General features: G+C 36.1%; 1 protein-coding gene across 1 annotated transcript in view; it reads right to left on the bottom strand.

Annotated features, from left to right (window-relative positions):
- Window positions 1-13,136, bottom strand: part of spg (dedicator of cytokinesis spg) — a 916,969-nt gene that overhangs the window by 604,405 nt on the left and 299,428 nt on the right. The window contains exon 17 of the mRNA XM_090372306.1: window positions 8,915-9,018. Coding sequence (XP_090228432.1) covers window positions 8,915-9,018 — 104 coding nt within the window. The remainder of the gene's footprint in view (window positions 1-8,914; window positions 9,019-13,136) is intronic.

Raw genomic sequence — 13,136 nt, 5'->3', positions numbered from 1 at the left:
CTAAGCGAGCGCCGCTTTCCCATAAGGTAACATATGTATTTGTGAGCTGCGGTCGGTGCCATAGGATATTTCCTAATCAATAATAAACGGTAATGAAAAGATGCACAAATGTCGGTCAAAATATTTAATATTCAAATATTTGCACATATAAAATATTCTGCATTACATACGTATAATTATGTGGTAACTACTTGCGTCTCAAAAGTAAACAAAATTCCAATTAAAATAATGAATTTAATGGATGAATTTAATCATGAAAAATGTGTGGATTTTGAGTTGAACTTTGGCCCGCTTCCAAATAAACTAAAAAGGGTATTAATTTTAAATGGCCCGCAGCATTACCACCCAACAATAAAGTCAACCGATCCTTCGCCGCTTTGAAACTTGGCATGTTTTTTGTTCTTTCAATATGAAACTTCTTTTAGGCATTCGTTTCCACAAAAGTCCTGCTTCATCTATGTTAAAAACTTGTTGAGAAGTATAACACATAATACCCTTCTTCAATAATTTTAACAAGTTATTTTTTGAAAGTTTCGGCTCCTTAATCTGCACTAGCGGCTTCTCCCGGGATTTTAAATCCATTCTACCAGTTTTAAATGGTTCCACATTTTTTTTTTTTAGGCGAGTTTTCTTCAGATCATCGTATTGGCTAATCTCTTTTTCTCTCTCTCTTTTTTTTAATATTTAACTTAACTGAATTCTGCATTGGAATATTATCTTCAAAAAAATTAGTCTTTCCATTTCAATCCTAATAGCCGGTCTAGTTCTAGTTGCTTGCAGTGGAACAGCTATCTTTCCCGCTGCTAAAATTAATTCTTTATTTTTTCATAATTGTTCTTACAGTTAAATTTGCGAGTCCTAAATTATGGCACACATCCGCTTGTCGTTGACCGGAATCGATTCGCTTCAAAACGTCTAATTTAATTTTCAAATTCAGTCTTTTTCTTACATTTATAGTCTTCGTACTGCGCCCAGACGTTGTTGCATTTTCATTCCTGTCGGTGATTATTAGCTCTTCGAAAATATAACTGCGTTGGTTGAATTAATTATGATACAATGTTCAAGTAAACTGTCCGTTACGCACAATGTCTAATGCTGTACTGAGTGATGACTAGACTTCGGATAAATGCATATAACGCAAATATTACAAGCAATAAAATGTGATCATTTTTTTAAAATGTTGATCTCGGAACTACGTAACAAGTGACTGTACTTAAATTAGCGTGAGAGAAAATTTCACTGAGCGTGGGAAAATTGCTCAAGTCGGCGTGGGAAACGTTTTAATGCTGTTTTGCTATTCATTTTCAAGCTATCGACTCCATCAAATGAAACGATTTCGATAAATATGTCAAAAATGTAATCTGTAAAAGAGCGTTATAGTGATCTGTGACAGCGTTATAGTCAGATACGGGTTATAATATAAGAACAGCGTTATAACGAATCAGCGTAAAGCGAACCGCGTTATAACGGGGACCTGCTGTATATTCTTACCACGTGTATGCCATATCCACAAATTTCATTTCTTCATACAACATATCCCACCTACTTTTTCTTACCATTGAATACACTGTGAATTGTCAAACTAATAGAGTAAGCTTATCTGTGAAAAGATCTAAACCTCCAAAAAAAACTTCCTAATTCATTTCACAAATATACGTGGTCTCAATTCTAATCTCATCGATGTCCATTTCCACTTGCATTCTCCCAAACCCCATGTACTTTTTCTGACAGAATCTCAGTTATCAGTTGATTCAACTACTGCTCATCTCAGTTACCCAAATTATTCGCTCTATGATTCCTTTCGCCTCAAAGGTGGTACTTGTACATATGTCCGTTCCGATTTTCCCTGTCAGAGACTTGGTAATTTGGAATCTCCTCTTTTCGATCTTCTCCAGCTTAAAATCTCTCTAACTCATTGTCTCAAATTCATCTGTTGTCTCTACCGTTCTCCCAATTCCACTAATCACTTAGACCTCTTTGACTTCCTCTCTTTGCAACTTGACTTTCTCCAGTCCAACTTTCCTAACAGTGAGGTAATTTTCCTTGGTGATTTTAATGCTCAAAACTCCAGCTGGCTTCCGTTTTCTAGTCACACAGAACCAGCTGGTCGAGATGCTGAGGCTTTTGCAATTACTAATGACCTTGCACGGATTGTTCATTTACCTACAAGAATACCGGACAATCCTAACCATACAGCCAACATGCTCGATCTTTTTCTCACAAACAACCCTTCTAAGTACACGGTCGAAGTGAGAGGTCCTTTAGGCACCTCAGATCACAACTTGGTGATTGTGTCTTCTCTAATGGAGCCTTTATCTCATGGCTTTTCCCAACCTCATATTGTTTGGCATTACAAGAATGCAAAATGGGATGACCTGCGAGATTTCTTTTCTTCTTTTCCTTGGACTGATTACTGTTTCAAAACTTCTGATGTCAACGTTTGCTCAGAACAAGTCAGTGAAATTATTCTTGCAGGAATGGAATCCTTTATCCCACATTCCACTTTACAATCTCGTCCTTTATCTAAACCTTGGTTTTCCAATAAATGTGCTAAGGCTGTTCAAGAGAAGAATGTTGCATATCGTAATTGGCTTGTTTCTAATTCTTCAGTTTCATTTTCTGCCTACACCAAAGCTCACAACAACCGTAAAGCAGTTATTAATCAGTCCAAACTAGAGTTTGAACAGGCTAAGAGTAGAAAACTTGCTACTTGCCCTAATGGTAGCCAAGCATTCTGGTCTCTTGCCAAAGCTGTTGGCTGCAACTTTTGCCCATCTCTGCTCCCACCTCTGTCCAAACCAGATGGTTCTGTTTTCACTTCAGCCAAGGATAAAGCTGACCTGCTAGCATCCCATTTTTCTTCCAACTCGTGTATAAATAATCTTGGGAAAACACCTCCCACCATTCCCAACACACTCCATTCAATGCCTCCTTTGTTCTTCCATCAAAAGATGTCAGAAGGATTTTGACGAATCATGATGCTAGGAAACTCCAGATCCTGATGGTATTTCTCCACTCCTTCTCAAAACCTGTGCTCCTGAGCTTACTCCTATTCTTTGCCACCTTTTTTCACTTTCTTATTCCAAAGGTGTTTTCCTTCTGCTTGGAAATTAGCTCATATCTAGCAAGTCCCTAAAAAGGGTTACAAATCCATCCCATCCAATTATCGTCCCATTGCAATTACTTCTACTCTTTCTAAAGTAATGGAGAAATCAATTAACCGCCAATTTTTAAACTACCTAGAAACCTTCCGTCTGATCAACGATTGCTAGTATCGATCCACTGGTGATATTCTGGCTTATGTTACCCATTTATGGACTAATTCAATGGAAAAGTTCAGTGAAACACAAGCAGTTGCTCTGGGCATCTCAAAGACTTTTGATCGTGTTTGGCATAAAGGTTTTCTAAACAAGCATCCATCTTTTGGTTTGCCAACTGTTTTTTGTAATTGGTTATCCAGTTTTCTCTTGGATCGCTCACAGAGGGTGATAGTAGATGGCTCTCTGTCTTCTAACTTCTCCACTAATGCCGGTGTCCACCAAGGTTCAGTTCTTTCCCCCCCCCCACTTTCTTCCATTGACTGGAAATCCTATCGATAGTTTTGCCGATGATAGCACATTGCATTCCACTTTCCATTTTATGAAACCCGATTCTGCTCAATCAGTTCAACTTCTCGAAAATCTGCTACCAATTCCTTAAATGTCGATCTGGTAATTTTGAATTGGGGCAAACATAACTTAGTTGATTTTAATCCTTCTTAAACTCAGTCTTGTATTATATCTCAGAAAAAGGATTCTTCTGATCCTATGTTTATCTTTGGTGACACTCCGATTTCTAGGCAAAATGATATATCTCTTTTGGGGATTACCCTGACTTCTAATCTCTCTTGGCACAAGCAAATTACAAATATTGCTTGCTCTGCATCTAAAAAACTTGGTTTTTCTCTTTCACTCTCAGCGTTACTTTAATTCCAAACAGCTGTTCACTCTGTACAAATCGCAAATCCACCCTACCATGGAATATTGTTTCCACATCTGGGGTGGTGCTCCCAAAACCTCCCTCAGGCTTCTCAATTCTGTTCAAAAGAGGGCTGTTAGGTTAATTAACGATTCATCTCTAATAGAGTCTCTCCACTCGCTGTTTCATCGAACCAACGTTTCATCTTCCTCGTTCATTCAACTGCCGTTTTCTGGAACAACCTTCCTTCGTATGTATTTCCTGAAAATTACAGTATACAGAAGTTTAAGTCTAATGTTAACAAATATCTTCTTTCGTCTTCTCAACCTCCAACCCAACCACAGTACTAAGTACTATAGGTTCTAATACCTCTCGTGTTTGGGGTTTATATAAAAAAAAAAAAAAAAATTTTTGAACACCTTTGTAATATTTTTCCAAATCACATTTCTGGAGGTCACAACCATAAAACCATAAAACAATTTGCAGTTTCCAGTTTATTGGGCTTTTCTGTTAGTGCAATCTATTATAAATGGGTAGTAAACTCAATCTTATGTATATGTGATAATACCAATATCTGGAATTCTGTGGGTTTTAACATTATTATGGTAAAATGTGTTTCCCCTTTCATGAATTCTTCAATCATATAAAAAACATAAATAAATTTTCAGAATCTTCTCTCCATTCTTATTTTTTAAGCTTTGTAAACTTGTTACTCCATATCTCATTTGTGCATATATCACGTTAATTGCAATTTGTGCATGCTGTTTTCTTTGTAATTGATTGCTTATCTTTTTTTTTTCTGTTTTTAATTTTACAACAAAAAAAAAAAGTCAGTGAACAAAAATATCAATTAGTATGTATATATTACAGTATAATTAAGCTATGTACATAAACTTAAATTTATTTTTATTTTGTATTCATTTTTATTTAATCTGAGGAAAATATTCTTCCAATTTTCATGTATCATTCAATTTTGTTAATTGGTAAGGTAATAAAGTGTAAATTTCTGCTTTATATCTTTACTTTTATAGTCTATGGATAAAACTTATCATATTTTTACTTATCAGAACCACAGTTTTAATAAATTTAAAATTCAATTTGCAAACATATGGTGAACAATATTTTATTATGAAGAGTCTGCCGTAAAGTGATTTGATCGTATAGTGAACTAATCGTAAAGAGGGAGTCCACTGTAATAATATATACTTGGTGCTTGAGGATGTCACAGACATTCTCTAAGATATGTCAATCTGTGCTTGCTACCTGGTAGTCTAAAATGCTGACAGCAAGAACTGAAATGCGGTTAGTAGTAGTAGCAGTAATGGATGCATGTGATGCAAGAAAGCAAGCGTATGAGCTTATGTAGCATCAGCCAAAAAAAAAAAATTTTTTTTTTTTTTACACAACCATTCCCTCTAAACATTTTTCCAGTTCCTCCTTGAATTTATTTAATCTATCAATTTCCACAAATACAAATGGAAGTTTGTTCCAGAAATTAACCACCCACTAGCTAAAGACAAATTTCTGAACATCTGTTCTACAACCTTCTTTCCTCAATTTGAATTTATGACCCCTCAGGTTTGTTATCTCAGCAAGTGGAAGAATCCCATCAGAATTCAGAGTTATCAACACATTCAAGGCCTTATACACCTCAATCAGATCACCTCACAGGTACCTAGTCTCCAGCCACTGCAATTTGCAGAACTTAAGTCTTTCTTGGTAAGAGGACCCCTTCATCCCCCTCACCAACTTGTTGCCCTTCTCTATACACACTCAAGCAACTCAACATCCTTCCTACAATGAGGCCTCCAGACCTGTATGCAGTACTCAAGGTGTGGCCTGACGATTGCCTTATACAAAGGGATAATCACCTCTTTTTCCCTACTAACAAAATTCCTATATATCACTGACAATACCTCATGACCTGTGCTGGCAGCCTGTCTGCACTGTTCAGAAAGCTTCATATCTGACTGCACAATTACTCCCAGATCTTTTTCATTTTCTAACACCCTAAGTGTGGTACCAAACAGTTGGTAGGTTTCTCTGGGATTACTTCTACCCATATGCAGTACTTTGCATTTGTCAATGTTAAACTTCAGTTGCCACTTTTCAGCCCAAATTTCCTAGATCCTGTTGCAGCAGCACACTGCCATTACTGTCATTAACAATCCTGCCAAACTTTGTATCATCAACAAAGACGATACAAAGTTAGTATACAGGAAGTGATCATGCACTTAGTATACAGGAAGTGATCAGACAGGTGCAAACCAATGTAAGTAGGTGTGGCACCCACATCAAACACAAGAATGCTGCCCCTCTGTATTACCAGGTAATATTACTTGATAGATAACTCATCAACCGGTGGAATACCTCCACTTTGCTTATTGAAGGCTTGAAGTGGTGAAACACATGTTTAGCCTCCAGAGAATAGCTCCACAACCCTTCCATCTCTTCCATCATGCAATATGATTGATGTCTTGAGATTATGATGGAAATCATAGTGAGATCTAATCTTCCTTACATTTTGAGGATACAGCTCTAAAATGGTGTGTGCAGTCTGGCCACTAGATAGTCCACCAGACCTAAACTATGCTAATTTTCTAGGAGGCCTCCAGATCAATTCCACCAGACAGTGATTTTCAAGGACAAGTTATGTCAAGGAGCTGAGTACATTCTTGCCATGTGTATGCAATATCCAAGAATTTTGTTACTTCATACAGCACGTTCCCCTCACCTTTTCTGACTACTGAATACATCCTGAATTGTCAAACTAACAGAATAAACGTATCTGCAAAAAAATCTAAACATGCTAGTCAACGAATTTTCAGTTCCAGGAAACATAAGTTTTTGAAAAAAATTTGCTATTTTATTAGTCAAACTGCCATATTAAATCATATTCTACAACTAGCTTTATAGTCCTAATTATGCTCCTAAGTTTATTTTGAATTTAGCTAGAGATTTTTTAGGTTACTACTTAATATAAGCAGAACCATTGTATTGTTCAAAAATTGCTGCCACTGTTATAGTGTTGTAGATTGAGTGATAGGAGAATTCTAATTTTTTAATTGTGGTAAACACATAATTCTAAAGTTCGAATCACGTAGGTTAGAGTTGGTAGAATAATTTTCTTACATATTAGAATTAAATTATAACTTTCAAGCGTAACAGTACAGCCTAATACATATATAAAAGACACTATATGCTTTTTGTGTTTAGCTATAGATATAACTAATTTAACACTGTGACTGTTCCAGTATAGTGTAATGTATATCTTAAACTTAACAGCGTAAAACAAAATAGTGTAATATGTATCACTGCATTTAGAAATCTGTTAGCTTAGTGTAGTATTGTAAATTAATCAATTAAATTTATTAATTTTCATTGTTAATCAATTAAATTGTACTTAAATGGAAATTATGCCCCGGATGAGAGCAGCAAAGCAAGGGGCATAAAGTAGCAAAACTGCTGTGGCTTGGAGGAGAACTGGAAGGAGCAATTCTCCAACACATCACAGTCTAAAAAAATGTGCAAATTGTGAAATCTTTGCGGACCTTTCTGGAACAGGACTTGATCTAGCCAAGGAGGATAATGTCTTTGTGTGTGCTAGGCGCAGAGAGTGTGAAGAAATTAGGCACAACTCAGCATTCTGATTGGCATCTACAAGAGTTTGAGGAGTAGGATATATGCCCTCAAAGGAATTAAAATTGGGGGGGCGGGGGAATCAAGCTCTCAGATACCCAACACAATGACAGAGATCACAGTGGCAATCATCAAGGCAGAATGTGCTGGTCCCACAGGAAATAGTTATTGTCAGTGACTCAATTGTCAGGGAAACATGAATATATTGTGTAAAACAGATAGGTGGAATAGGACCAGGGTATGTCTGCCAGGAGCAAAAGTTGATGATGTTGTAGAGCAGATATCAATTTTTTTAAAGGCACAAAAAGTGAATTGTTGTACATGTTGGTACTAATGACATTATTATTAGATCTGCAAGCATAATTAACAAGTACAGGTCAATGTAGAAAAACAAGTTTTGGTTCGGGTTAAATTTATATCTACAATTCTACCCAGACATGATAGGAGGAAATACATGATGAGCGCCTTGTCAATCAATTCAGCCTTGGAGAGATTGTGCAAGGCTCATGGGATAGAATTGTTCTTAGCGTGGTCTGTGCTTGTTAACAGGAGAGACAGCTTCTACAGGGATGGTGTACATTTAATAGAAATTTAAACATTAAATAGAAAGGGTGCAAGAATATTTGCTGATGCTATCAAGACAATGTTAGGCGTGTCGGAAAACTACTAGCTGGGGGGGGGGGATTCACAGCCTAATAGATTAACAGTAGTCACAGACAGAGGTGAAAGTGATTCTTGCACTGCTCCTATCGGAATGAGCAGTGCTTCTATTAGAGTGAGAAGCAGCCTGGAAAGCAAGTTGCTGGGGATTTCAAGAACTGCTGGGAGCCAACATGGAACAAGTAAATACATGGGTTGTATTAGGTTAACTAAGAGTAAGCACAGGTCCATGTATACTTGCATGTACACGAAGTCTAGGTATATAGTAAATAAATATAATGAATTTGAAGTGCTGGTCAAGACAACAAATTAATCTTTATTCTTTCATTATACAATCTAATATCCAAGACAATTTCAGTTACAAATAGTGAAAGAAAAAAAAAAAAAAAAAAAAATTCAATATAAAAGATTGCACTAGATTATAGACAAAATAACTGATAAAGGTTACAAAAAGTAGTCACCTGCTTGCGCCAAAAAAACATGTAAAAAAATACTGAGTGTTACATATGCAAAAGAATCAAAGGTAGACAAAAATTATTCCATTAAGAATATCAGTGAATAAAATGTGCAAATATATTGGAATACGGAGGAGAAATATTGGTTAAAAAATAAAAGAAAGCAAAATATTTCATACTGTACAATACATAGAAATACTCACTTTATAAACATATAATTCATGACTTCCATTCCGAAGAATTGTTCCCTTATCATCCATTAATTGTATGAAGGAAAAGCCTAGAAGTTTCTTTTCTTTATCTCGGGCTAATGGGAAGAACAAATTAAATATAGGTTGTGAAATTCTTCTATAAAATAGTTTAAATCATTAATTGTTCAGTTATCAATGAAGCATTTCAAGTGTACTATAATTATCATTATATAATTTAAATATTGTAAGTATTATTATTAGCTATATGGTGCAAGGAAGCCTGAGGCTTATGTTGCACCAGCAAAAAAAATTTCTGAATTACCCTGAGAGAGGGGGGGGGGGGACGGTGCCATCTGGGTGGTGGTGCCCACTGAGAATAAATAACAGTAGTCTCTTTTACTAGAGGAGCATTATTTATTCGAAGTAGTGCAATACCTTGTATCTTGTTGTGAAGGCAGCTACAATATGAGATAAAATTAAACGATGCTTTTACACTACGTATGAGGTTAAATTATTGAGCAAACTATGATTTTTTTTTTTTTTTAAATGAAAACCCCAAACACAAAAGGTATCAAAACCTATGATGTACCTACACCGATATTAAATAGTTAATTTACACCCATATCATATTATGCTGTGTGCATGTAATCTTCAAATATTATAATTATCAACGTCTAATTCATGAACATTCACTTCCAGCAAAATAATGCTTCTTATAGATCTTATTAAAACACATTCAAGGAAACAAACTTTTTCATAATTGACCTTATATTTAATACATAAAATTTAAGATCAATACACACAACAGAAATAATTACATTTCAGAAAAAGCAACAACACTTGGGGGAAGAGTTTAATTTAAATATTTAAATAACATTTATTGTGCATGTGTGCACATGTTTAACCAACTAAATTAATCAAAAGTAAAGTTTTTACTTCATATTAGCAATATAACTCTGATCAAATTCTTTGAGGATATGCTAAGTAAGAGAGTTAAGGTAAGTTCTTAAAATAAGTTTGATGTCATTTAATTTGTTTTTTTTTTTTTTTTTTTTTTTTTTTTCCAGTATAACTCCTTGTTTGGTTTTCCAAAATAGTATTTAATGAAATGGAGTAAGTTGTTCACTAATATATATTAATGAACAACTTACTCACTCAGTTGAGGTGTTTGAAAGGTCTGATTCTTTGATAATTCAATTTGTTTAGTTCTTTAATGCCATGCAATTTCACTAAGTAAATTTCTAATATTTCCTCTTTGAAATCAGAGGATATTCTAATATGTTCATTTATTATCAATTAGTTAAATAGATCCATTATATTGCAAATGTTATTAAATGATAAAAGTGGTTCATACCTTTCTAATCATAAATTAAATTTAATTAACTTTTTTTCCACGATTCTTAACTTCCATGTTCGGTTCAGATATATCTGTCTGTTAGTGGCTCTGGTAACTACTTCAATTTATGAATGTAAGCTTATAAAACATTATAAAACATGGCTTGATTGTTTTTTGTATTGAGGTTTAGTAGCACATGGACTACGTGGGTCATAATGTGCCAGTTAATATGGTGTGATGTGTTTCAGAGGTGTTTACTTTGGATTTAAATTGTTCCTTTCAACTTGAGTCTTACTTAATGGGTTAGTCTCTTGTTTATGTTTACTTCCTTAGAGGGGGTGGTATAAATTAATAGCTTTAAGGAAGTTAAAAACATCTGTGAATTCATCTCTATAATTCAAGAGGTCCATTAGGGTAATGGTGTGATGTGCCCTATAAATATCTTTGAAGGCATGTTTGTGTTCATTTGCGTAGGTAGGACAGTCTATTAATATGTGTTGAACTGATTGGATAGTGCCACAAGTCTGGCATCGTGGTGATTCTTCTGCTCACAACAAGAAAGAGTGCATAATATGGGTATGCCCAATTCTTAGTCTGGCCCGTGTTATTTCTTCTTTTCTCGGCCTTCATGTACTAGAAATCCAGTTTTCAATATTCAGCTTTATTTAATATAATCTGTTTGCAGTTTGCTAGTTCCAAGTTTCTTGCCATTGAAACTGGCAAGTATGTCATATTGCAGGCTTGTAATCGGAATATGGCACTGATATATCTTCTCCACTCTGTAGTATGGCTTCTTTTGCTGCCCTGTCTGCTTCTTCATTTCCAGCAATCCCTGTATGTCCTGGAATCCAGCAGAAAAGTGTATCCCTCATTTCTGGTGCAGTCAGTTAGTATCTGCCAAAGGATTGGCTGTTTGAGTGTACCTATGTTTTACATGGCTTGTAAAGAACTCAAGGAATCTCTATATATTACACTTCTCGTGTAATGCTTATCTTGTACATGAGTTAAGACTATTTTTATTGCATATAATTCTACTGTGTATACACTGCATTCTTTCGGTAACTGTTGCATTAAAGTAATATCTGGGAATACAGCTGCTGCTCCAACTAAAGTGTCTGTTTTCGAATATAGTCAGGAAATTGAATTCTGTGTGCTGCATGTAACTGTTGGAAGATTATTGCAGGTATAATTTTTTTATTCCATTTCTAAAAGGAGAAGTTGCATATTGGGACATGCAAATCCCATGGTGGAGGAGTTTGAACTGGCAGGTGTGCAACACTATCAATATTAAGGTTAATGTACTGCTAAAATGTCTCGCATTCTAATTCCCAGGGGTCGATTTACTTGTTGGTGGTTCTGGTAGATATTTCTGCAACGTGGATCAAAGAGGGTCTCCCAAGTAGGGTGCCCATGCATAGATTTTATTTTAAATGTATAATTCAATGCCAGTTGTTGTTGCCTAATAGTTAAAGGTGGTTTATTGGCTTCGGCATAGAAACTATATACAGAGTGTTTCAGTTAAACGTTTCAGAACTTCTAAGAGAGGTAGGGTACATCCTGACAACTCGAAATCATATAGCAATGTGGGGTCGGAAATGCTTTCCTGAAGCGGTATTGTACACAGAAGTCGTTGTGCGACGTCGTGCAGCACAGATTCGATTTTCGGTCAATGAATGGGCCGGTATTATGGGAGATCACCTCATCGGACCTTACCTGTTACCGTGTTGTCTAACCGGACCTATCTACTTGATCTTTCTGCAGCAAGTATTGCCACAACTTTTGAGAGATGAACAGATTTCTGCATTGACGCAACAGACAATGTGGTTCCAACACGATGGAGCCCCTGCCCATTATAGCGGAGATGTGCGTAACTACCTGGATGTCACATTTGGTCAACAGTGGATCGGACGTGGTGGTCCCGTGCGTTGGCCTGCTCGGTCACCCGACCTATCATGTCTTGATTTTTATTTCTGGGGTCATATGAAATCGCTAGTTTATGACACCCCTGTTGACAATGCTGAGGAGCTGGTTGCAAGAATCGCAGTAGCAGCCGAAGAAATTCGAAATTCGCCTGGAGTATTCCAGAATGTTCGGATGTCCATGCGTCCGAGATGTGAGGCGTGCATTGTAGCCCGTGGAAGAAACTTCGAACACTTACTTTAATCCATGTACCTTTTGCTTCTTTTCATGTATTATTAAAACGATTTCTCACTTACGATCTCTTTTCTTTATGGTGCTTCTGTGTACAACACCGCTTCAGGAAAGCATTTCCGACCCCACATTGCTATATGATTTCGAGTTGTTAGGATGTACCCTACCCCTCTTAGAAGTTCTGAAACGTTTAACTGAAACACCCTGTATATGGGAGAGGAACAATAGGTGCCAGTAGCTATATGCATTGCATTATGATGAACTGGGTCCAGCCATTTCAGAGTTGATTTCCGTGCTGAATCATACACAGGGGTTCTATAGTCCAACCTTGATCTAATTAGTGCTTTGTAGAGGTTTAGTAAGGAATATCTATCTGTTCCCCATGCTGTTGATGAAAGGATTTTAAGTATGTTCAGATGTTTTGTACAGCTTTTATGTAGCTCCTGAATGTGCTCCACGAATATGATTTTCTTATCTGAGATTAGTCCAAGAAATTTTGCATTCAGCTGCGTTGGTATATTCTGGCCTTCTAATTTCAATTCAGGATCAGAATCAGGATGATTTCTTTTTTGACAAAAATGTACACATACTGTTTTTTGTGTTGACAGTCTGAAACCTTTACATAGCGCCCACTTACTTATATTGTTGATTGCACATTGCAACTGCCTCTTGATAGTTCTCATGTGCTGTGATTGACTAGATACTGAAGTCATCAACATAAAGTGCACTTGAAACTGAAGAAGGGAG

Source organism: Mastigoproctus giganteus, chromosome 4 (genome assembly GCF_048544385.1).
Source record: "Mastigoproctus giganteus isolate SK-2022 chromosome 4, ASM4854438v1, whole genome shotgun sequence".
In the NCBI taxonomy this organism is placed as follows: Eukaryota; Metazoa; Arthropoda; class Arachnida; order Uropygi; family Thelyphonidae; genus Mastigoproctus; species Mastigoproctus giganteus.
Note: the sequence above shows the minus strand (reverse complement) of the source record. Positions and strands in the feature narration are given on the sequence as shown.